This window comes from Doryrhamphus excisus, linkage group LG2 (genome assembly GCF_037039965.1).
Source record: "Doryrhamphus excisus strain RoL-2023G ecotype Guam linkage group LG2, RoL_Dexc_Guam_v1.1, whole genome shotgun sequence".
NCBI lineage: Eukaryota > Metazoa > Chordata > Actinopteri > Syngnathiformes > Syngnathidae > Doryrhamphus > Doryrhamphus excisus.
In genome coordinates, this window is record NC_136358.1 from 4513104 (window position 1) to 4537369 (window position 24266).

General features: G+C 41.8%; 4 protein-coding genes and 1 long non-coding RNA gene across 12 annotated transcripts in view; 2 read left to right on the forward strand and 3 right to left on the reverse strand.

Moving 5' to 3' along the window:
* The first annotated feature begins 209 nt into the window (after positions 1-209).
* Positions 210-11058, forward strand: tdrd7b (tudor domain containing 7 b). Of its 3 annotated transcripts, none has more exons than XM_058067890.2 (20): positions 210-418; positions 1310-1521; positions 1639-1783; positions 2431-2617; positions 3505-3587; positions 4482-4690; positions 5283-5636; positions 5717-6021; positions 6090-6279; positions 6587-6698; positions 6769-6971; positions 7037-7171; positions 7704-7787; positions 7929-8063; positions 8137-8247; positions 8326-8474; positions 8563-8792; positions 8864-9047; positions 9124-9284; positions 9386-11058. In XM_058067890.2, exons 2-20 carry the CDS (start codon positions 1315-1317, stop codon positions 9604-9606), a joined length of 3405 nt encoding a protein of 1134 aa, XP_057923873.2. In that variant the 5' UTR covers positions 210-418; positions 1310-1314; the 3' UTR covers positions 9607-11058. The 3 variants fall into 3 exon arrangements, with proteins under 3 accessions (XP_057923873.2, XP_057923874.2, XP_057923875.2); XM_058067891.2 differs by having other exon boundaries at positions 1315-1521; XM_058067892.2 differs by lacking the exons at positions 210-418; positions 7037-7171 and having other exon boundaries at positions 1300-1521.
* Positions 10160-12107, reverse strand: LOC131125973 (calcium-binding protein 2). The gene is made up of 8 exons (XM_058068076.2): positions 11944-12107; positions 11816-11878; positions 11600-11741; positions 11233-11263; positions 10902-11045; positions 10701-10810; positions 10471-10618; positions 10160-10388 (listed from the first exon to the last, which is right to left on the reverse strand). The coding sequence occupies exons 2-8, from the start codon at positions 11875-11877 to the stop codon at positions 10360-10362; spliced, it is 666 nt and encodes a 221-aa protein (XP_057924059.1). The 5' UTR covers position 11878; positions 11944-12107; the 3' UTR covers positions 10160-10359.
* Positions 11084-24252, forward strand: LOC144901667 (uncharacterized). 2 transcript variants are annotated; one of them, XR_013629709.1, is made up of 8 exons: positions 11084-12070; positions 13990-14183; positions 14755-14852; positions 20406-20519; positions 23275-23368; positions 23457-23565; positions 23642-23829; positions 23918-24252. It is a non-coding gene; the product is annotated as an uncharacterized LOC144901667 (long non-coding RNA). The 2 variants fall into 2 exon arrangements; XR_013629711.1 differs by lacking the exons at positions 11084-12070; positions 13990-14183; positions 14755-14852 and adding an exon at positions 17556-17823.
* Positions 12649-17978, reverse strand: tmem88b (transmembrane protein 88 b). 3 transcript variants are annotated; one of them, XM_058068073.2, is made up of 3 exons: positions 17646-17978; positions 15222-15644; positions 12649-14219 (listed from the first exon to the last, which is right to left on the reverse strand). In XM_058068073.2, the coding sequence occupies exons 2-3, from the start codon at positions 15636-15638 to the stop codon at positions 13938-13940; spliced, it is 699 nt and encodes a 232-aa protein (XP_057924056.2). In that variant the 5' UTR covers positions 15639-15644; positions 17646-17978; the 3' UTR covers positions 12649-13937. The 3 variants fall into 3 exon arrangements, with proteins under 3 accessions (XP_057924056.2, XP_078652030.1, XP_057924058.2); XM_078795904.1 differs by lacking the exon at positions 17646-17978 and adding an exon at positions 16375-16424; XM_058068075.2 differs by lacking the exon at positions 17646-17978 and adding an exon at positions 15716-15869.
* kdm6ba (lysine (K)-specific demethylase 6B, a) overlaps positions 19300-24266 on the reverse strand; it is a 56074-nt gene continuing 51107 nt past the window's right edge. For all 3 annotated transcript variants that reach the window (XM_078795838.1, XM_078795841.1, XM_078795846.1), the window contains 6 exons: positions 23928-24042; positions 23658-23845; positions 23429-23570; positions 23223-23349; positions 20574-20744; positions 19300-20489 (listed from right to left, as the gene is read on the reverse strand). In XM_078795838.1, the coding sequence (XP_078651964.1) occupies positions 20448-20489; positions 20574-20744; positions 23223-23349; positions 23429-23570; positions 23658-23845; positions 23928-24042 (785 nt within the window). In that variant the 3' untranslated portion in view covers positions 19300-20447. The remainder of the gene's footprint in view (positions 20490-20573; positions 20745-23222; positions 23350-23428; positions 23571-23657; positions 23846-23927; positions 24043-24266) is intronic.

Consider the following 24266-nt stretch of genomic DNA (forward strand, 5'->3'; position numbering starts at 1 on the left):
TGCATATTGTCCTTTTAGTGAAACCAGATATTTTGGAAACGCAAAAAACTGCTGAAATGTATTTGGTTCTACTTAATCCATTTTCCAAAGTAGATGTCTGATTAGATTTCCTGGTTGAAGGCTGAATGAATACGAAATTAACCACTTAAAACTTGAAGATGCATTAGATCATGATTTAGCTCTCTAAAATTGACACTATAATACATGCGTCAACAGGTGATGCGTTTTGTTGTGCACTCATTGACGTGTATTTATCCGAATCAGTTCTGACCAATCAGATAACGGAGGAGAGGCTGTGCTTACACCGGCTGGTAGCCAGACGCACCGCGTCCACAGATCCGGCCGCTCAGCCCCGTGACGGTGACAGCACTACTCCATCTCGGACCTGGCCTGTCAAACTTCACATTTTGGGCGCAAGGTAGAGCAGTTTTACTTTTTTGACAATTATGATGGGAACTTCAACAAAACGTTGCGTTGTTGAAGTTGTTTCTGTTTTGTTTTTATACCATCAGATGTCTCGGTATTCGAAAGTTAGTGAAGTTGAAATGTAACTTCCGGTGGTTGACTTACAAAATAAAGTTAAGCTATTGGAAACAGGCTTTAGCTAAACACAAACGTGGCTCATACGGCTGTTTGTTTTGAAGGAGAGGCCTGGTTTTTGTGTTTTGCCAGCCTTCCCTGGCTAGCTTACTTTTGTGCCATAGGTGGAAGGGCGGTTGTAAATTCAATATCATTTAACGAACCGGCATAGTGTCTGAACTTTAATGGCAACAACACAGTCCTTTCGCAAATATTTGCGACGGTCTGCTGGTGTTTGTGTCCTCGCACGAATAAACAAGACCGGGGAAAAGTAATTGAAATAGTTTAGTGCTCGTCGGGTGTGACTCGTTACGTCTTTCCTTCACTTTCTTTTCCTCAATATCCACAAGTGATCGAAACTATCCGTCATATAACCACAAGGGAGTGTCTTCACATCAGGCAGCGTGATTATAAATCCCCAGTATCAAATGTGTTTTTTAAATCTCGTCACCATTTTATGCGAATAACTGTTGGGTACTTTAAGACATTGTGAATTCCTTTGCATGGCGGTTTGGCTGCCACCATCCCGACGGGAAATGGAGTGCTTTTCTTTTCAGAAAGAAAGAATGTACTGACTTTGCAGTATTTCACCAAAATTATGTCCCATGACTTTTACAGGATGTGTGATTTCATCCAGTCACTTTTTTTTCTCTAAGAAATTGAATAAAACTGAAATATTTTGTGTTTTTAACTTCTATTGTACAACAAATGCCTTTGGTATTTTTTCTAGTGAAGATGTCAGACTACGAGCTGGTAAAGAAAATGCTGAGGGTCATCCTCCAAGCTAACAAGGGTGGAATGTCGCTGTCCCATCTTCAGTCAGAATACAAGGAGCTGACCGGAGAACACATTCCACATAAACAGATGGGACACAACCATCTGGAGTCTCTGCTAGCGAGCATGCCTTCTGTGGTTCGCATGGAACCCGGCCGCTCTGGAGAGGTACAAGGTTACTAATCCCGTTAGAGATAAGATTTAGAAAACTGAACATGAAAGATCTCCCTCACTTTGATGGACGCTACGAAGCCAATCCTTTTATCTGAATTTGTTTATCTCCAGGTGCTGTTTTTTGCCTCAGTGGACAAAGAGATGGCCCACATTGCCAAGGTGATGGCTCGCCAGCGGGGCTCCAAGAAGACTGGGCAACGCCACCTGGTCAACACGCAGATGAGGGTCAAGCCAGCCGCCCTGCTCGTCCTAAATGGTAAGACCACACGCATACGATACTCAGATTGGTTTCATTGGTTTCATTCATTCATATGCAGCAGCAACACAACACATTCTGTGGGCCTGGTCATTTGCGGAGCCTCCACTAGAGAGTGTGATTCAGCAGAATATTCTTAGACTCTGAGGAGGTGGCAGTGGGGAGAGGGGCGTTGTAGGAGAAAAAGACTTTGGGGGGAAAGAAATGCAGCAGAATGGTGGTGTGTGGAGTGGACAGATGAGAGGAAAGGAGAGGAATCACCAAGGCAGAGTGACAGCGAGCGTACAGAAGCTGAGAATTCGGCGCTAAGCAACAACAGCTGATTCATGCATCAGCCTCTGCGTTTTTGCTTCAGCAACTGGGATTTTCATATTCAGGGAGAGTAAGAACTCGGACTGTGACTTGATTCCAGTGAGGTGATATGATGTAACCTTTTAAATTGTTGTCATTGTAGATACGCATGCATCTTGAAGTAATTTGTGTGGTAATAGCCTCACATTGATAACAAAATGAGGAGTACATGGAGTGTGTGTTCAACCCCACAGGTGAAAAAAGAAGGTGTGGAGAGTATGAGTGGGAGTAGACTCATGTATGACACATTTCATTGAGCGCCTGCCTCGTCTCAGCATCCTGTGTGCTCTCTGCAGCAAAACCTCAAAACTCTCTGAGGCAGCCAAGCCACCGTGGACGAGGTGGAGGCAGAGGAGGAGGAGGTGGCAGTCGAGGTGCAGGGTATGGAGACTTCAGACAATCAAGGGATGTGAGGGATGGCCAGGCAGAGGGCAGAACAGGGGCGCAATCACTAAAGATCTCCAATCAGAACACACCCTACAGGTAAATTCATTTACAGTGTATGTGGTTATTAGTTCTTTTCACCCTGGAATAAACTTCATCCAGTTAGCTTATTCAATATCAACTGATGTCACCGTGGCTGTACAGTGGGCTTTGTGGCCTCTTAACGCACAATGGGGGGGTTGTGGTCCCAGCCCGGTGTGGCAGGGCATAACTGGCAGAGTGCAAACCTTCCTAATCCCCCTCCATTATCTAGTAGATTAACACATCTAAACCAATACACATTGAATCAGCACATTCAGTGAATACCGCTACATCTTTCAGCCTGTTGTAGCACAATGCATGTGTGTCCACAGGAAGAAGTAAATGTATGTAATTTGAATATTAAAAGCTTTTAGCTTCAGTTTATAGTGTTTACATGCTTGAAAACCTTAAAGTTTCTGTCTGCCTGGGTAGGTAATGCAATTGAAGCACAAAGGTTCGAACATACTACGCTATCCCGTCCACTTTCTGCTCAGAGTATGCAAAACATGCCCCACGTAACACACACATGTGCAGGAGAAGGTGACGTGATCAAGCTGCAACCAAAACCTAGTTCATCAGTCAAACATTCACTTAATACATGCCATTATACAGCCAGAAATACTCTAAATGCATATGAAACACAGAATGTTGGCAGAAGTGTTTTGGCTACACTACGTAATGCGAGCCATTCCACTACATCTCACTACATTTCTCAATGAGGTTGTGGATGTCATTGGTGATTGCACTTAGACTGTAACAACTCTGTAATAACTCTGCAAGGTTAAAATAAGTTATACTTGTCATCTAATGATTTGACAAAGTTTAGCTACTACCGTTAGCCGTCATTGGATGTATAGCCTACTATTACAGCAGAGATATCAGAGATGATCTGATCGTGTGTCCAGGTCGGAGAAGAGGATGGCACTCCCATCGCGGTTTCAAAAGGAGGTACAGGCTCACCTTTCCAGAAATTCCCAACAAATCAGCCGTAAGTAGAATAATTTATGTCACTAACACTAAATAAACTATGGATTGTAGAGAAAAAAACGGTTGCCTGCATATGATAGGCTTATTGCCAATATGCTGATTAACTCTTCATGTTAGAATGTATTTTTAGTGTCACTTTATGCATCATATTGTGAATTTGGGGGCAAAGTAGCAATCGTCTCTTGACTTATGTATGTATGTTTACAGCAGGGCTGTCAAAAATCACGCATTAATGGCTGTGACTAATTTATTTTATTAATTATGTATGTTTTTTTGTGTAATTAGCATATGCACACCAGAGCAAGCATGCCTCTGTTATGACGACAGATGGAACCAGCATCCCTACACGTTCACACAGTGTCTGACACTCTTTCATAACTTCACAATCAGTATCTGGATCAAAAGATCCACTGTGGCGACTCCGAAATCAGGAAAAATCCAAAAGAAACAAACAAATTTGATACATTTAAGTGTGCTGGAAAATACACTGAAAACTGAAAAGTACATTTACCTCAAATGAACCCTTGAACCCTTCATTGGTCATAATTAACATGATTTAAAGTGTGAGTCAAGCTGTTAGAGAGACTCGTGTTAGACTAATGGATTTTTAAACTTTTAGCTGGATTGACATATTCAATTCATTTGGAGCTGTTAATGAATACAAATACATATAATCATCTCCTGTCATTTATTATTCTGTAAATTAATTACAGTAACAATGGCCATATTTCAGACATAGTTTCTAATGGTGATTTATCATGATAAACAATGTAATTATTTGACAGCCCTACTTTACAGTATAGGAAAGATGAAACATTTTTTGAGTGTCTGGCCATAGAAAATCAAAGTACTTGGTGTGTTAATTGCAGGGTTTTTGTGTATCTACATCCTCCAGCACCCTCTCATTTAAATGAGAATTCAGGCTCATGCAAAGGAAAAGTTTACAACCCTCAAGAGGTTCAGAACTGTATCAAGGAGATCCTGGCCAAGTACAGCAATGGATTCTGGGTCTCAAAGCTGCCTCAGATCTACAAAGAGCTCTATAAACAAGACCTGCCCCCTGAGGCCATCAAAGACCTAGAGACCTGGACGCACATATGCACTGTATGTCCTGCAATATATTCCTGTAGAGCAGGGGTAGGGAAACTATGGCTTGGGAGCCAGATGTGGCTATTGGGATTATGTATTTATTCAAAAACATTTTTCACAGACATTTAAAAGTAAAACATTACAGAATACCACAATGTTAAAAATAACAATCAAAATATGAAACCTTTTTATGCATTTCAATTTATCCATCCATTGTCTACTGCAATGCAGTACACCAAAACATGATTACTATGGGACAATGCTGTAGTATACCTGGGTCATTGAGACTCTTTTAATCAAACAGTCACCTTGCTTATTATGTTTATTATGGAAGCCAGCTCCTTTGATGAAGAAGATGATGGAAATGATTTGTTGTACAGTGCAAAAACCATGCAGCACCAGGTTGCATTAATGGTAGAAAGTATTATATTTTGCTAGTATAACACAATACATACATTTAGTAATACTCAATGGTAAACAATATTAAAATACATTTGAAAATATGTGGCTTTCATGGCACTCTTAGCCAAAATTGTTCCCCACCCCTGCTGTAAAGTAATCATGATAAAGTGGTTGTCTTATCAGTGTGTTCCATTTCTTCATCCAGGTAGAGAGAACTTGCAGCAGTAACCCATCAGAGCTGCTTCTCTACCCTGCCAAGGAGCAGACCACCATATCATCCTTGTCACTAATCCTCACCTCAAACCCCACTACAGGCCGTGCCCTATCTTCCAGCTCCCCGGCAGACAAGCCCCCGCAGTCCAGTGTCCAACAGAGACCCCAACTGAGGCGCTCAGGCTCTCACCCTCCTCCATCCCGGTCCTTGTCGTCCCCTAGTCCTCCCACTTCACCTGCCACCCTCAGCCCTGAGCTGAAGCAGAAGCTTGAAGATCTGCTGCTGAAGTATTCCAGTGGCCTGTGGGCCCATGCGCTGCCCCAGCTATTTCAGGACACCTATAAAGTCAGGAACATAAACTGTACAGAATGGTTTGCAGGTAATTGTAGATATAAATCCCTTTTGTGTTCTCATCTTTTCATCAGACTAAAATGCCTGCACACGTCCTCGAGAACCTTCACCTCCTTTCCGACATCTTCACCATTGACTACCCGATGCCTGACAACCCAAAGAGGGCCATCCTGTACAGGAAGAGTAGCATTGGAGGTGGACAAGAGGACGAGAACCGTAACAGGAGAGGCTCGTCGGCCAGTGAGGACGAGCAGAGAGTGAAGCAGGACGATGGCATGAAAGTCCGTGATCACTCGGTACCTTCCCTACAGATCCCGAAAGAGGAGTATCCCTCTGTGTTGGTGGTGGAAGCTGCAAACACAAATGAAGTAGTTCTCAGGTAGGAGAGAGCCTTTTAACCACAACTGATTGGACAGACCTGATTGACAGATGTGTCTTCTTTTATAGATACATCGGCGAGAGCTATTCGCAGGCGCAGGAGTCCATGGAAAATGAAATGAAGGAATTTTACAGCCTGGACAAGAGCAAGCTGACTCGTTTGTCGTCTCCATCCCTGGGCCAACTTGTGGCTGTCAGGGCAGAGGAGGAGGAGGTTCTGAGGGCGCAGGTCTGCGAGGACATGGCAGATAAGGTTAAGGTGAGGGGTCTACAAGGACTGCCACTGGTTGGTGAAGGGCTCCACAATTCTGCAAAAAATAGCATTCATGTTTTCTTTTATTTAGAATTCAGTTTGCCATTCTCTGGGATGTTTTTTTTTTGTTGCAGGCCAAGTTCTTATAAAATTCACATCTGCCACCTTGTGGTGTTTTTTTCCTTGGTTAAAAATTAACCAAAGGTGTTCTCTTCTATTGTGAAGTTGTGTCGATTAATGTATTTTTGTGCAGCACTCAATATATTGTGTATAAAGGAATTGCTAATAACTTTGGTCTGTTTTGACATCATAGGTGCACTTTGTGGACCATGGCTTCTCAGAGGTCATTAGCAAAGCCAAACTTTTTGAGTTGCATGGGAAGTTTTTCAAACTCCCTTTCCAGTCAACTAAGTGCAAACTAGCAGGTGAGACTTTTTTCCACCCCAATTTTGCTACGGAATAATTCACATCCTTAATGCAACTTTCTGTTCCCAGGCCTGGAGCCTTTCTGCCTGGAGGCTGCTGTGCTGAAAAAATTTGAGATAATGGCATGCGGCCGGATCCTCTTGGCAGAGATCTTGGAAAGAGGGCAGACCCCTCTGGTAGTCCTGTATGACACATCGCAGGATGACGATGTCAACATCAACGCGGCCTGCATGAAAGCCCTGCAGGACAAGACTCTGACCAGTCCATTACAGGTAAAGAGGAGCAGATCGTATGAGTGTGTGCAGCATGCTAGACTTACATTGAGTGTATTCCTCAGGTTAACAGTGCTTACATGAATGTGACCGTCAGCAGCGTCTGTTCCGACGGCACAATCTATTGTCAGCTGCCCTCCAGAGGTCTCGCCAAGCTGAACGAAATCCTGGAGAATATTGAGAAATACTTCCACTCGCAGGTTACCTCTATGCCACATATAGTGTACATGTCTTAAAATAAAGGGATTGGCATTTTTTTGCAATTTTTAAATCCATGCTGCCTCACAACATGCTTATAGTAGCATGCATGCATATCTCCAGTGATGTTAACACAATGGGACTGACATGTCAGCCTCTCTGAAGCCTTTTGTGAATGTCTCTGTGCCGTCTCAAATTAGTGGACAGATTGAGATTAGGTTGATAATCTGGATTTGATGTATTGCCAAGCCACTTAGGATGTGAGCAGCATGGTACCTCTGCTCTCCTTTAAGGCTTTACGTCAGTGTTTAGGTAAACAAGGTTTTAAATCTGGCGACGTGGAGTCCCTGATAAGAAAATGTACTGTGTGTGTAACAACATGTTTAATCTAAAGCAGGGGTGCATTTTTTATGTGTTTTTTTTTACATGTTTAATATCAAGCAGGGATATATTTTTAAAGAATTAATTCACACCCAGGTTGCACTTTGGACAATAAAATATACATTAAGATATGTATTATAATATTGCTCTCAGGTAACGTCAGAGTTCTTGGTGTCCAGACCCTTCTGCGGCAAAGGATGTCTGGCTCGATACAAAGGGAAATGGTCCCGTGTTGAGGTGAGACAGCTTGTGACTGTATAACAAATGTTTACCTAACAGCCAGAACAATAGAACAGAACAATCTGAGATCCATTATAAGAGCAGCATCAATTGTGATGATAATCCATGTGTACCTAATTCTTCAGTATTTCTGTTTAGATTACCAATCTGCATGGAAGCAGAGTGTTAGACATCCTCTTCATCGATGCGGGAGTCCAGACTTCCGTGGAGGTATTTGAGCTCAGGGAGATCCCGCAGAAATTTCTCCGTGACCTCATGGCCATCCCACCACAGGTTAGCCTCTCTAAAAGCTCATAAAACAGTGAAGGGAATTGATATGGTTACAAACATTCTCTCCTGTGTTTAGGCCGTCAAGTGTTGCCTGGCCGACCTGTCTGTCAGCATCGGGTCTTGGACTCCAGACACTGTCCAATGGCTTCGAGAGAAAGTGCTCAACACCACTGACTGCAGCATGAAGGTAACTGGATATAAGCCTGCCTCGCATCTTGTCCTTTTCATGTAAACCCCTTTGCCCACGCTGACGTTCTACCTCAAGGTGGCCAAGGTAGACGAAAGCAAGCAATGTGTCTACGTTCACCTCTTCACTGACAAGAACTTTCATGACCCAGCCCTTAGTCTCAACCATCAGATGGCCAAGTCTGACCTGTTTAAACAGCAACCTGATGTTTTCCTGACAAGCCACAGGTTTCTCACACACACACATTTCACCTCTCCCCACTCATATTCACAAAATTGAAAGCACTTCCGTTTTTTCATTGTTTTCCTTCTCCAGTAGTCCCGTCAAGCTCTCCACACACACCGCATCCACCAAGACCTCCAGCAACAGTGACATCACCAATGGAAGCCCAAAGTCCACTTCGGTTGTGGCCAAGCCTCATCTCAGAAGGGTTCTGTCAGGACCCAGCGTAGGCAGGAACACAAACTCCAGCAGCCCATCTCAGACTCCACAACCTCCCTCGCTTTCTCTCCAGCTGCCACCACTGCTAGAGCTCCCCGCTGCAGGTCATACTCACCATAAAGGCTAACTCTGGAGTTTGTTTAAATGGAAAGGTGACTTTTTTTGTCTCTCTCAGGAAACAACATAGATGTGTACGTGTCGGTGGCGTGTCATCCAGGCCACTTTGTGCTGCAGCCCTGGAGGGATATGTACAAACTGGTGGTGATGATGGGGGAGATGATCCTCTTTTATAACCAAACTGATAAAACACCCTTGAATGTGGAGAAGAATCAGATATACGCTGCAAAGGTGGAGAACAAGTGAGTATAACACAATGTAGAATTTAAATAAGCCAAACGGAAACAACTGTGCTCAGCCAATGTCTCCTCGTTGCAGCTGGTATCGGGTTTTAGTGAAGGGGGTTCTCACCAATGGACTGGTGTCTGTGTATGAGTTGGACTACGGTAAGCACGAGCTTGTTAGCTGCGCACAGCTCAGAGTTCTTGACAGGGAGTTTAGACAGCTACCCTTCCAGGGAATCACCGCTCAACTGGCTGGTGAGTTTCAAAGGACAACACTTGACCTTTTCTTAAGCTCCCACTGACCCAAGTCAACACGGTGGCAGGCCTCTCATCCTCACAAATATCTCAACCTGCAGGAGTGAAGACGAGGCAATGGTCTGAGGAAGCTTCCATTGTCTTCAGGAATCACGTGGAGAAGAAACCCCTCGTGGCCCAGTTGGAGGCCACACAGGAAGCCGCAAACCCATGGGACAGGAAGTTGACGGTCTTCCTGGTCGATACCTCACAGGAAGAAAGAGACATCTGGGTGCATGACATCATGGCAGACTTTGCTGAAGAGCTCGCCAGTGACATGTAGATGTAACAATAGTAACATTGTGATCAAGGCAAAAAGGCGAGGGCGGAAATGAACATGTCCAAATATCCACTCAATGATAGGAAAGGAAAATAATTGCCAATATTTGGATGTGAAGTGGAAAAGTGAAGCATCTTATTTCGCTGTCTCGAGTTAACAATCCAGTGACAGTTATTTACATCTCTAGCAGCATCTTTAACTCTACTATGAGCGTGTCAAGTTTTCACCAAAGCGGGCAATAATGACCCTGCCAATGTGAGCTACATACATGTTTGGTACACAAACTTGTGTAAGTCATGCTATGCACATCTTTCCAAGTAGTATGCAAATATTATTTAAAGTGAATGATAAAAGCGAGCATGTAGATTTTTTTTAAGTTCTTGTTGCACTTTCTACTTTTAAGTTTAAAACGTGGTAGACGGACCGGGTGTTAATTTATTATTGAAATGACTGTATATTACACCACTGTGCATATCATAAGATATTAAGAGTTTTTAAATAAAGCTAATGAGGTAGAGGGTTTTGTGTGAGATGTTTTTTTAAGTTAACAGAGAAAACAGTTTGAATTTCTTTATTAAAATAAAACATGTTATGCACTTTTTTTTTACACATCAGTTTGATTTATTTCCATTTAATCATTCCTTCATAATTAGGCACACCGCATATTGCATCTTGTGCTACAAACAGAAGTTGCAATTAACATGTATTTACTGTGTGTGCAATGGTTGAGGTTACAGGAGTGCTGGCCTCTGGACACTAACGGATGGAGAGCATCATGACAAACTCTGAGGAGGAGAATAGAGATGACAACAGTGAGTTTATAAAAAGGAAAATGAACATGGGTGAGCCAAATTTCCCCATTTTCACCTTCAAAGTCAATGTTTCCGTCTGCATTTATGTCCAACTCCTTGAGAATCTCCTCCAGCTCTCCTTTCTTCAGCTTCTCACCCAGTAGGGACTTGATTGCCTCCTTCATCTCATCCTGGGTAATCTTCCCGTCTCCATCCAGGTCGAACTTTGAACAAACAAGTTGTTAGAATACTACGTTTCTCAGTCGGTAAAGCATGGAAATTAGGATTATTTTCAGTCATTCTCACTTGTAGGAAGGCTGACTGGATCTCTTTGAGTCCCAGCATGTCTGCAGTCTCCCCCATCATTCTGGGTCCCATCAATTCAATAAAGTCCTCAAAGTCCATTAACCCGCCCACTTTAGAGGGGAAAAACATGAACTGCCAATCACAAACGAGCCAACGGCCCACAGACCACACTTTGGACACCACTGATATAAGTGAACTCACTCCTCATTTTGATCTGCTGCACTATCTCCAGCAGCTCCATCTCTGTGGGCATGTATCCCATGGTCCTCATGCACTCTGCCACATCCTTGTAGTTCAGGTAGCCATCTTGGTCATAGTCAAATTCTTTGAAGGCCTCTTGCAGCTCTGTGAAAGGGTTCAGGCGTTCAAAAAACAAACAAAAAAAAAACCACTTGGAAGCATTCCAGGGAGTGGATTAGTTCATTGACTTTAATCTGTTTGTGATGTAGGAGGCCACCCCCGCAACGCAAATCACGCTCAAAATGAAAGGTTTAATTTTACTGTGAATGCATTTAAGTTGCAATTGACTTACCATCTAATTCACCTTGTGCTAATTCTCTGTCCTGTTGAAAGAAAGACAATATATTTAGAAACGTCAAATTCCAAAAGGTTCTGTCGCAGATGTTATGTTATTTACACATGAAACTGTCCAGAAGTCACCTTTCACTGATACTAACAAAGTGTGGCGTTAAGCTCCGGCTAACGAGGGACTAATGCTGCACATACAGGAGGTTGAGAAGGATCAGCCAGTGTGGTGCTGGGCTTCACTATGATATCTGACATTTGTGCATTAGCATATCAAGTTCAAAGCATTTAAAATATCAGCCATGTCTGTGTGCACACTGGACCTAATTAACTACATATAGTCATGAAAAATCACGTCAACGTTGTCTACTCACAGCTCCAAAAACACTGTTGAGCACAGAATTGTAGACTTTGTTCATGCTGTCTGTGTTTTTCTTGGACTTTTTGGAGGATTTTTTTGGCGTCTCGGACACCGAGCCTGATGGAGACCCCTGAGATGAGGCTGTTCCGCTTTTGCTGGACCAAACATGGAAACAAACTTGGTGAGTGCTCAAGGGCTTATTTTTAAAATGAAAAAGTTTCAAATGTACCCATCTGTTGAAGTGGAATCTGCAGAAGTTGTAGAAGAAGTTCTTTCTACTGCCTTGGACATACTGTTGATGACAAAGACATGTATGGTAAGGACTATGAACTGTTTTTCTTCTGTTCAGTTTCTTACCTTTATGTGTCCCCCACAAGGTGAGAGAAGTAATCAAGACACCGTCCAGAGTTGTTGTTCCTCTTCGCTTCGAGCTCTTCTGTTTGTCCTCTCCTCTTGACCTCCTTCCATGGCAGAGGCTTAGCAGGTAAATACCTGGATGAACCTGCTGCCAAATGCAGCAAAACGTGGAGCGGCAGTGTGACTGCCTCGACGTGGAGGTCACCTCCTCTAGTTGAGTTTTCCGTTCCGGGAAGTCTTTCTAAAAGCTTGTTTTCCTTGTCTTGTTTGGAAACTCCCAGTATACGCTTATACAACACTACAAATAGCTGACATATTAATGCTTCTATGGCCTTGTCAAAAAAGTGTGAATTGGCATCTATGCATTGACAGAATTGTATTAATACAACTGTACTAGTATGTAATACAACTGTTGTACTGTACTACAGGCTTTGATTGATTATACATTTTATTTCTTACTACATTACTGGATTCTCATTGATTGAGCAGGCAATATGCATTTACGTCACTAGATGTCACTGTTACGAGTCACCTTGACTGTTTTGACTGCATTTCTTATTAGTGCTCTCCTTGTTAGGGTGGAGTGCCATATCTTGGATGGGTTTTGCCGTTATTCCATACTCTTTCCATTTCCATGTTCCACAGTGCACATTTCAAAATCTCAAACCCCCCCCCACAGTGCAGCAGACAACATGATTCGCAAGTTCTCAACATTTTATTCGTCAAAATATTCACAAACCAAACTAATACAAAACTGTCAAAAATGTGAAACTACGCATTCTACAAAGGCAGTTAAACATAATGTTGAAAAAAAATCAGTGGATGAGTGTGTTAATACAATACGACTACTATATTACATTTGTGACACATGACATTTCATTATCGTCACACGTTGCCTGTCAGTCATGGTGGAGTGAAAAGAAGTTCTCCAATTCTATGTGGAAGTGGTAAATATTTGGCTTCTTATGTTGCCTTGGAGGCTAATTTTAGTATTCCATCTCGTGTCCCTGCGATGTTTCCGTAGCCTTTGTATTAGCAATGTTTACAATACCCTCCATTTATTTGGACTGAGCCAACTCGGGCGTGCACACCAAGCCAATAATCCACACTCACGATAGCTTCATACATGCTGTGACCAAGTAGTAACAGGCACATTCATGATACCGTGTAATACTTACAGTAGTAATGTGCTTGTTACTGCCGTCCTTCCATAGAAAGGAAAAGCCAGTGTTTTTTTTTTTTTTTTTACCAGCACCAGCTGGAGAGAAGCAAGTCAGATACAACATATTTTTATGCTCGGCTGTCAAGATGGAGGATTATATATTTCCAAACTCACGAGGAGATGATCAGACTTTTACAGCAATTTTCCTGGAAAAGAATAGGGTGAACGTACTTCATATACAGATAAATGATAAGAACATTAATGTTTTTCAGTTAATAAAATAACAAAATGGGACTAAGAAGTATTTGAAAACATCTCTTTTACCAAAGTGAATCATTTGCTTTGCTTTTCTTGTTATCCTCTGAATGAGAAACCTGTTTTAACATAAAAAAAAAAAAAATCCAGAGGGGTCAGTGCCTCACCAGCCATGAACCTCATCATACCTGGCTGGTTCCAGACACCCAAAAATATTAACAAAAAATAAAATTTCAAGAGAATAATTATAGGTATCCGTGCAGAAAAGAATGCAAAATAATAAATGATGAACGAAATGGATAAATGAAAATTTAACATCACTTTGCCTTTACTGATGAGGAAGGGACCATGGTTATATACAGTTCAGTTACACTCAATATAACAGTCAGCACTGTGATGGCACTTGATTCCATGGAATGATATAGTACATGGTAAACCAACTGTAAAGTTTGAGTAATATTGTACGAAAACCAAGATTGTGAAAACTAAGGCCAAGAATTTCCATCAAAGACCTGATCATACCAAAATTGGGGCATACAAAAACTGAGATTTGGACAGTATTTTTCTTCCTCCTCTCTCACACCCACACCTTTCCCTTTCCCCCTCCGTCCTTGCCCTGCCCGCCACAGCATCCAGCGCCCAGGCCATGGTGCTGGCTCACCGGAAGGTTCTTGTAGACGGCCCGGCTGTATGGTATGAAGCACAGGCCCAGCTGCAGATGACGAGCCAGGCGGCAGTAGGCGGCCAGTGCCAAGACCAGCAGAGGGGTCACTAAGAGGAAGCCCACCACCAGAAGAGCCACGCAGCCCCCATCAGTCAACAGGTCAGAGCAGTAACGGGTGGCTCCATGGGGGCGGACCTTTGGGAGGGAGGGCAGAGAGATAGAATGTGATTTGGGGTCATTTTATCAACTTTGGATGTCACCTCATGTAAACAGGAGAGCAATAAATCAATAAAATGGATTTTGTGTAAGACTCTGCACTGGAGGAGACCTCAGGACTGGACTGAATCATCCTTATCGCCTTGTGACGCAGGACCAGAATGCGGTAGTGAAGGGAGGAACTGGCTTCGGGGGGGAGTTTATTAAGACAGAAGATGTATGGTACGCGTCCAGTGGGAAAAGTCAAAACATGCGTGAGGGGAACGTATGAAGATGTGCTCGGTGTAGAAATATGGGTGCAAAGTAGACACTGTGTTCATAGAACTTAATCTGAACTTAAATAGATAAACGGTGCAGCTGTTCAGTCAAAAAGTGTGGGTCTTGTAATGTGGACATTGTGCTTGGTAGTGGAACCCCAAAGATAAACGTTCCCTCCCTTTTTTTTTGGGGGGGGGGGTCTTTATCCAGGCATTCTTTCTTCTTTTGATGTCCCTCCTTCTCTCAACCTTGCCAGGTCTGCCGTAATCCTTCACTAAGCTGCTGTCACATGAAGTCTCATTATGAGAGGTCAGAGGAACATGGAGAATCCAGACCGACCTGCGCTCATTAAAGGTCTGTTGGCCACCCTTTTGCAAGTCACTGAGCCATAACGACATATCGGGACGGGCGAGTGGTAAGCGACCACCAGGGCAACCAGCAGGTCTCTTGTCCGCAAGTGTCCTTTTAAGCTGTTTGGCCATCTTTTGACATTCGAGAAAGTGGGACAAATCCCACCTAAAGTTGTGAGATTCAGACTTTCGACCCACTAAGGTACCATTCACTATATGCGTCATATTTGATCATTTGATTTAGAATCAAATTGCTTTATAAAGATCAGGCTAATTATGCCAGTCTAGAGATGCTAGGTTTAACTTTCATTTAAAGAGGCCGGTGGGATTAGATCATGATCACAAGGAAAACCCTCCCATCCCTCCATCTTACTGTTGAGTGGCAGAGGAAGCCAAAAACCACCATGACGATGGCCGGTGTCAGGATGATTCCAAATACCAGCCCAGCCAGGCAAGCATTGATGGTAGCGATGACAAGGTTCTGAGCAGTCACCAGAACCGAGCAGGCCCAGCAGTCCAACGACCCCCGCAGCTCCAGCGGGGCCTCCCCACTCTCAGCCGCAGAATAAGGTGGGGGCACCACCACACGAGATGGTGTCTCCCTGCCCGCTGCAGCTGTGGAGGCCAACGAGTTGGACTGGTGAAGGTGCTGGTTGTTGTGATGATGATGATGATGAGGAGGTGGTTGGTGGTGCTGGTGGTGGTGCTGCTGCTGCTGAGGTGGCAGCTCTTCAGATAGGTCCAGGACCTGGTGGTGTGCCCCCTTCTCCAGAGTACCAGTCATACTCATGGTGAACTGTGAGACATAAACAATGTTCAAAATGCTTGTGTCATCTATGTTATCATCTTAATTAGAGGCAACACAACTTTTGAATGCAGATCAAATGTTGGTGGCTCTGGGTTCACTTGGAGGTTGGAGGCTTTATCATGTTGTTATCATGCCATCAATAAACTGATGATTATCACCAGCTAATTGGCAAAAAGGAAAACTGGCCCACAATTATCATATATGCAGTGTTGTCCAGAGATGAAAGCTAACTACCATCAAAGTGTTTAGGAAAGTTTTTTTTTGGTAAAGATGTTGCTTGATTTACAATTTTTAATTTATTTAAAAAAAACCTTAACATTAACAAAAAGGAAGCTGAAAATTATAACAATTTATATTCAGTTCCACTACTTGACCACAGAACGTCGCTTTGCTCAATGTTGGACCCGGAAATACAAATTACCTTTTATCTAGTTTCATCGTGTCCTTGTTTTGGGCATTAAAAAATAACTTGCCCGCTTGGACTGAAAAGATTAGAGTAATTGTTATTTAGTCGATTTGTTTATGAATGATAACTATTAACGATGAACGAAGCTACACGTCCACTGTACACCAGTGGGCACTGGCAGTTGTTTGTACCGGAAGTGCAATTAGCGATTGAACACAATGGCGTCACAACGTCTCGTCGTTGCTCGTGATTTTTTTTTAAATGTATTTTTATCTGCTAATAACTTTAAACACGCGGTGGGCCCAATTAAACCATCCAGGTAAAGTCGACCACAGAGATGGAAGAGTTGGCGAGACAACCAAAGGTAAATGTGAACTTTTACATACATGCTAGTAACTCGCTCAGTGGCTAAGCTAATTATCATTACACACACAGCCATACTCAAACATTATGATTGTTTTTGGTGCCTATCTGTTTCCCCAGTGTATCCGTGCGTGCGTGAATGTATAAGCGAGAGCAATTAACTTTAATTTATTTGTAGAAAGGCGCTCTATGTAAGCAAGTACATTTACTTGTATTAATTAGCAGCAACAGCCTTGACCCAACCAATATGGCGGCGGCGTTGACGTATCGCAGCAGTGGACAAACCTACTTATCTCTTACTATTGCAGTAAATTAATTAACTTAACAGTATTACAGATGTGATTTTTTTTACAATACATAAATAAGTGATAAGATATGGTGACGTAATGGGGATTTTTGGAAGGTTGGCTCTTGTATTTTGCAAACATCAACCGCTTGTATTGTTTCTTGAATTAGCTCATTCTAGTGCAATCCTAATCCTAAATTCCTTACTCAATCCATTCCATAATGTGATTTCACATTATTATTATTATTATTAAGATTGTAGAAATTACAACATAATCTTAAAAAATATATATCATCCAGAGTGCAAGTGTACAATTTATAAGCCTTCCTTTCATGGTTCCATTATTTTTTGCTTCCTTGAAAAAAATACTTACAATTTTTAAGCTATATACTTTGTGAAAATGTACGCACTGTTATACGACAAAGCTAGTGTGTGTCAAGAAATTAGAGTATTGTGTAAAAGCTATTTTAGGAGGCTTTCAATGAAGACAAAGAGATAAATTGGTTATAAAATGGCTATGTATAAATTATAATCATCACAATACATTGACGATGTGTGCAGATTTGGTAGTTCATTGTTAGATCAAAGGATTAAGGCTGAATATTTTCAAACTTCAAACTACTTATGTTCATTTTAATGGTGTGCTTTATCATCAGCATTAATACTAAAGAATTAATGCAAAATTGGAACACTAATATTTATACTTAAATAAAATACTAAGTACTAATGTTTTTCTTCTTAGCGCTCATCTTATGTACTTTATGTATATATGTGCACTACTGATATCAGTTAGCATGCTGTTTTCTGTTGTTGCCATTGTTGAGGTGTAAGTCATGCTGGAAGGACATGGATTTGCCATCGTGACCGCTCATATTGTGTGTGTTTGTTGGCATCAGTGTGATGTGAAGGGGTGTGCGGGTAGTGCTGCACTCACATTGTTGTGTGGAGTCCGTTGGACCTCGTGCTGTTCCTCCTCCAGCTTTCTTGCGAGTTTTGCCGCGGCTTCTCCCGAACAAAGTTGTCAAGGCTTGTTTCTGTTTTTCTGGAAATGTCCTTTCTGCTGTTGGAAGAGCGTTGAGCTTGGAGAACCTGAGGCCTTATCTACTAGCGTGGTATGTTCCCGAGGCTTTGCTGGCCTGTTGCTTCTCTCCACTGCTGTCAGTGCTGGTGATAAGCTCTCAGTGCTCTTTGTCTTCACGTCACTTTTCTAACTGTCCTCCTTTTTAACCGCCCCCCCATCTCATGGAGTCCACAGCACTGTCTGCCTTCTCCCACTTTCACCCCACCCACAAGACTTATCACCCCCCCTTCCAATTCCTCCTCCTGCAGCAGGCATTCCACCTCTCATATCCAGGGCATGAGTGTGTGTGTGTGTGTGTGTCTGTGTGTTGCACCCCCTCTTCACCCTGCCCCTTTTTTCATGGGGGATGGGTGTCAGGGGGTCTGGGCGAGGTTCTGTGATAAGTTGGGGAGAGGGAAGAATGTGTAGTCTGAAAATGGAGACTTTCTCCAGCTTGGCTAAGGCTAATGTGTCTTGTGTTGACCATGTCCGTGTGATGAGGGCGGCAGGGACATGAACTGGAGAATGCTGTAGGGCTTTTACATGAAATATTTTCATCATCTTGGCGTTATGTCTTACATGCTCGTCTTTATGCATCAGCCTTTTGATTTGATGGTCAAGGCTAAAATCATCACATAGCATGTTAACACGCTGTAGCTACAAATGTTGCTAAGAAATATACAAGACAAGTCCCAGTATCTGTTTAAAATGAAATAATGGCAACTATTTTAACTTCTTCCCATAATGCATTATTCTCAGCAGAGCTGTTAATTGGCCAGTGGCTGCCATATGGCTACTGGGCCACCAGAGGGAGCTCGTGAACTCAGGTCATTGGCAAACCTATTTTACAGTTGATTAACAAGAATGGCGCAGGTACTTATTACAGAGTCCTTATTGAGTATTTTATTTCTAATGTAGGGCAATTTGGTTGTTTTTTTTTAGCTGTAGTCTTTTAGTTCTAATCACTCAAATATATTTGTCTCACTTTTGCTTTGTTTTTTATGTCTTATTTATTTCCTCGACTTAGAACAGCCTCAATGCTTTAGTACAGCTGCTCTTGGCTTTCATTGGATTGTGCAGGTGTTACCCAATGCTGGATCTGGGTGGGTGTTTGTTTAATTCTGTCATTTTAAATTTTTGCTGTCATCTCCCCTCTTGTGCTTGACGTGATGGCTGTCGCAGTTATAAGGTCACTTGTGTCCTTCCTGTGTGGACGCAGGATTTCCTTTTACCACTCATGAATCCATACTCGCTGTAGTTTCTTAGGATTCACCAACAAAGCAGCTCTCACTTGTCGTACCTAATAAAGTAGCCACTAATGGATGATTTGTCAGCATCAGGTTTCCTTGCATGTTGTTCTGGCACACAAAGTTAACATATTGCTTGACCTTCTGTGTTTTGTTAAAGACGGGAAGCTGAATTTCCTGTACTGCTAGTGGTGACATTTTGTCCTTCCTTAAGTTCACTGTGGTTGTCTAAATGTAAACTTCCATGCGGCTTTTGCAACAATATTAAAAAGGGCCTAATAATGATAAACACAAAGAGGGAATACAAGTCTTGTCGGTTTATTAATAAGTCATAGTAATGTCACACAAATTCACAAAGTGTTTTAAGACATGTCTGGCTCAGTTTGGTGTGTGTGTGTGTGTGTGTGTGAGAACTCTCTAAAACAGTGCACTTATAAATAGATGAGCACAAAGAAGGAAAAAATGTAATATTGCAACAGGAAAAATAGATTTCTCCAAAAAAATGAACTTTTAGCACCATCTATCCCATTCATCAGATTATATCATAAAATTATTAATCTCCTAAATGATCAAAACAAATGACTTTCTGAAAACCTTTGGAAAAGAAAAACAAGTAATCCCCTTAATCATCATACAATTAGGTGAGCGGCGTGTGTCTAGTCTACAGGAAAATGTGGCATTATTTTTGAGAAAGATGTTTCTAATGTCATCATTGGCAAGCACCATCAAAACTGAGAAGCATGTACAACCCTGTCAAAATAGGGAGGACCTTGATATCCAATAAATAGAGGGAATGCTTTTAAATTAAAATGTACAATTTGCAATCAGCACCAGATGAATTTTGGAAAAAAAGATCATGTTTGACAATTGAATGTTAATCATTTCCATGAGAGATAAATGTAGAATTCATAAAAAAAAACAAGATTTTTTTTACAACACAGACAAATATCAAATAACCCGCCCACCCCCCTAAAAAAAGTCATTCAAACCCGTATGTCTTGAATCATTCCAAACAAATGTAAAATTTTAAATTCTTAATGCTTTAGAAAAAACTCCATATCTCTATTAGTATTTTTTCATTTGCTCTTTTCTAAATACAAGTGACAAGGCCAATGTGGTATATATATCTAGTTTAGGAAAAAGAACAATAAATTATTTGATTTTAAAAAAAGACAGCACACCACAAAAAAATGTACAAAGTTCAGTATTCAAGACAAAGCACCATCTGAGAGTAAACTGAAGTTTGATTGGCGGTTTGCTATGTGTTTATTTGTAAACAGTAAGAGGGCGTAAACAAATTCAACTGGCTGTCCGGCAAGTTTTAGCAGTAGTACAAAAAAAACAACACCAAATCTTAAATAAGCTAACTTTTTGTCCTGACTTGCAGGAGTTTTGGTTGTGGCTGAGGATGTGCGGGAAGGAAGTGGTGTCACCGTGAGGAGGAGGAGGAGGAGGATGACAACGACGATGACTAGAAGAGAGGACATACACATTCAGTCAGGTAATGGAGTCTTTTCTCCGCAGTGTGGAGGCTTTGACTAGAGTGTTAGCTTACCAGGCTAAAGGAATCATACGTGCTCATGAGCTCCTCCATTGAGTATTGCTCCAGCACCACCACGTTGTTCAAGCTGGGACTGCGCTCATGCGCACAGTCTTCACAGTGCACCACGTAGGTCTTCTTGCTGCTACTCTCACTCGTCACAAACAACAAATTGAACACCTCCACCTGTGGAACCATAGAGGTTTACAGTCTGATTATTGGACATTGGTGCATCACGTTTACTTCCTTACTAGGTCATCTATACAGGTACCATGCATGATAGTGGTACATGGAGCAAATGTGAACATAGCATGTGCACTTAGTATTTACTGCTACGTACTGTTGTACATAGGTGAAGTCAAAGGTGTATTCGGTGCATACTACTTAGTTGCTGCTACATAGGTGAAGTCTAAGGTGCATGCGGTACATACTACCGAGACTTCACCTATGCAGCAGCAACTAAGTAGTATGTACCGAATGCACCTTAGACTTCACCTATGTAGTAGTACTGCTACTTGATTTTAAAAGTACGGCTACTTAGTTGCTACTAAGTAGCAGTACTACTACTTAGTAGTACTGCTACTTAGTTGCTACTAAGTAGCAGTACTGCTACTTAGTACTACTGCTATTTAGTTGCTACTAAGTAGTACTACTGCTATTTAGTTGCTACTAAGTAGTACTACTGCTATTTAGTTGCTACTAAGTAGTACTACTGCTATTTAGTTGCTACTAAGTAGTAGTACTGCTACTTAGTTGCTACTAAGTAGTAGTACTGCTACTTAGTTGCTACTAAGTAGTAGTACTGCTACTTAGTTGCTACTAAGTAGTAGTACTGCTACTTAGTTGCTACTAAGTAGTAGTACTGCTACTTGATTTTAAAAGTACGGCTACTTAGTAGCAACTAAGTAGCAGTACTACTACTTAGTAGCAACTAAGTAGCAGTACTACTACTTAGTAGCAACTAAGTAGCAGTACTACTAAGTAGCAGTACTACTACTTAGTAGCAACTAAGTAGCAGTACTACTAAGTAGCAGTACTACTACTTAGTAGCAACTAAGTAGCAGTACTACTAAGTAGCAGTACTACTACTTAGTAGCAACTAAGTAGCAGTACTACTAAGTAGCAGTACTGCTACTTAGTAGCAACTAAGTAGCAGTACTGCTACTTAGTACTACTGCTATTTAGTTGCTACTAAGTAGTAGTACTGCTACTTAGTTGCTACTAAGTAGTAGTACTGCTACTTAGTTGCTACTAAGTAGTAGTACTGCTACTTAGTTGCTACTAAGTAGTAGTACTGCTACTTAGTTGCTGCTAAGTAGTAGTACTGCTACTTAGTTGCTGCTAAGTAGTAGTACTGCTACTTAGTTGCTACTAAGTAGTAGTACTGCTACTTAGTAGTACTGCTACTTAGTTGCTACTAAGTAGTAGTACTGCTACTTAGTAGTACTGCTACTTAGTTGCTACTAAGTAGTAGTACTGCTACTTAGTAGTACTGCTACTTAGTTGCTACTAAGTAGTAGTATTGCTACTTAGTAGTACTGCTACTTAGTTGCTACTAAGTAGTAGTACTGCTACTTAGTAGTACTGCTACTTAGTTGCTACTAAGTAGTAGTACTGCTACTTAGTAGTACTGCTACTTAGTTGCTACTAAGTAGTAGTACTGCTACTTAGTTGCTACTAAGTAGTAGTACTGCTACTTAGTTGCTACTAAGTAGTAGTACTGCTACTTAGTAGTACTGCTACTTAGTTGCTACTAAGTAGTAGTACTACTAAGTAGCAGTACTACTACTTAGTAGCAACTAAGTAGCAGTACTACTACTTAGTAGCAGCTAAATAGCAGTAGTACTAAGTAGCAGTAGTACTAAGTAGCAGTGCTACTACTACTTAGTTGCTACTAAGTAGCAGTACTACTACTACTACTTAGTTGCTACTAAGTAGCAGTACTACTACTACTACTTAGTTGCTACTAAGTAGCAGTACTACTACTACTACTTAGTTGCTACTAAGTAGCAGTACTACTACTACTACTTAGTTGCTACTAAGTAGCAGTACTACTACTACTACTTAGTTGCTACTAAGTAGCAGTACTACTACTACTACTTAGTTGCTACTAAGTAGCAGTACTACTACTTAGTTGCTACTAAGTAGCAGTACTACTACTACTACTTAGTTGCTACTAAGTAGCAGTACTACTACTACTACTTAGTTGCTACTAAGTAGCAGTACTACTACTACTACTTAGTTGCTACTAAGTAGCAGTACTACTACTACTACTTAGTTGCTACTAAGTAGCAGTACTACTACTACTACTTAGTTGCTACTAAGTAGCAGTACTACTACTACTTAGTAGCTACTAAGTAGCAGTACTACTACTACTTAGTAGTACTGCTATTTAGTTGCTACTAAGTAGTAGTACTACTAAGTAGCAGTGCTACTAAGTAGCAGTACTTTTACTTTTAAAAGTACTACAATCTACTACTACTACTACTACTAAAAGTAAAAGTACTACTAAAATCAAGTAGCAGTACTACTACTTAGTTGCTGCTACATAGGTGAAGTCTAAGGTGCATTCGGTGCATACTGAGACTTCACCTATGTAGCAGCAACTAAGTAGTAGTACTGCTACATACTGTTGTATGTAGGTGAAGTCCAAGGTGTACTCACATCGCATTCGTTGCAGTAGTAGGCGGGCTCATCCTTGACTCTGCTCTGGTAGGAGATCTTCTTTCCCTTAGACACCAGTTGGTCACGTAGGATCTGGATGTGCTTCATGGACTGCAACAGACAGTGTCTGCAAGAGACCATCAAAGGTAATCCTAATGCATCTACAGTATGCAGTAGAGGTGCTGCGTCCATCTTAATGTACTCACTTGATCATCTTGTATGTGTCTGGGTCAGTGATTTTGAGTGTTCGGGCCACATTCCAAGACACGTGAATCATGGGGACGATGGACTTCACCTTCTTGACTTCATTCCACTCAAACCTCTCCAGGGCCAGCTGGTACTGGTAAGCTGCACACAGATTGAATTCCCAAATTCAATTTGACGTTTTCATTTGAGTGACCATTTGGCTCTGCCTGCAGGTGGCGCACTCCTCACCGTTGAGCGGTCCCACATTCCAGGCAATGTTGTTGCACCAACCCACGGCCTGCACCCAGTGAACGGTCCCAGCATTGATCCACACCAAATCTCCTGGCCTCTGGATGAAACGGTACACTGGGATTTTGGCGTTGTAGAGGTCCTCCAACACAGGCCACCAGGAGCCCGTCAAGTAATCCACTCCGTGCCTGAGTCAGACACGTCACAATGCATGTTACTTTTTCAGTAATAGACAATGAAATGTTTTTTTTTGTCTTCAGGAGGACTCACTTCTCACAGAAGTCATTGATGGCTTGCCAGTAGTTCTCATGCACGGAGAACCACTCGCAGTCTCCAGGGCCAATGTTGATGTTCACTGAGCAAAAGTTGTTGTTCTCCTGGTGGCCTGTGCAGTGAACAAACAGCAGTTTGTTAAAGATTTAGCTGACATCCCATGAGAAAGGTTAGTCACTTTGTTACCAATAAATAATTGTGCTTTATAATTTGAGATAGTATATAGTAGTATAGATAGAAGTATATTTGTTGGGGTCTATAGCTTGTTATACAATTTTTACCTTTTATATCGTCATATATTCTAAGGCCTATCGCCCAAAGCTAGTTGCCATACAA

Coding starts and splice junctions, on each gene's coding strand:
- tmem88b (XM_078795904.1), bottom strand. Junction 14,220..15,221: donor GCTTCCTCTGCCACTCAACA/GTAAGATGGAGG, acceptor TCCCTCCCAAAG/GTCCGCCCCCATGGAGCCAC.
- tdrd7b (XM_058067890.2), top strand. CDS start 1,315: ATGTCAGACTACGAGCTGGTAAAGAAAATGCTGAGGGTCATCCTCCAA. Junction 3,588..4,481: donor AAATTCCCAACAAATCAGCC/GTAAGTAGAATA, acceptor TACATCCTCCAG/CACCCTCTCATTTAAATGAG. Junction 7,788..7,928: donor GGAAATGGTCCCGTGTTGAG/GTGAGACAGCTT, acceptor ATTTCTGTTTAG/ATTACCAATCTGCATGGAAG.
- LOC131125973 (XM_058068076.2), bottom strand. CDS start 11,877: ATGTCCAAGGCAGTAGAAAGAACTTCTTCTACAACTTCTGCAGATTCC. Junction 11,046..11,232: donor AGCACAAGGTGAATTAGATG/GTAAGTCAATTG, acceptor ACCCTTTCACAG/AGCTGCAAGAGGCCTTCAAA. Junction 10,619..10,700: donor TCCAGTCAGCCTTCCTACAA/GTGAGAATGACT, acceptor GTTTGTTCAAAG/TTCGACCTGGATGGAGACGG.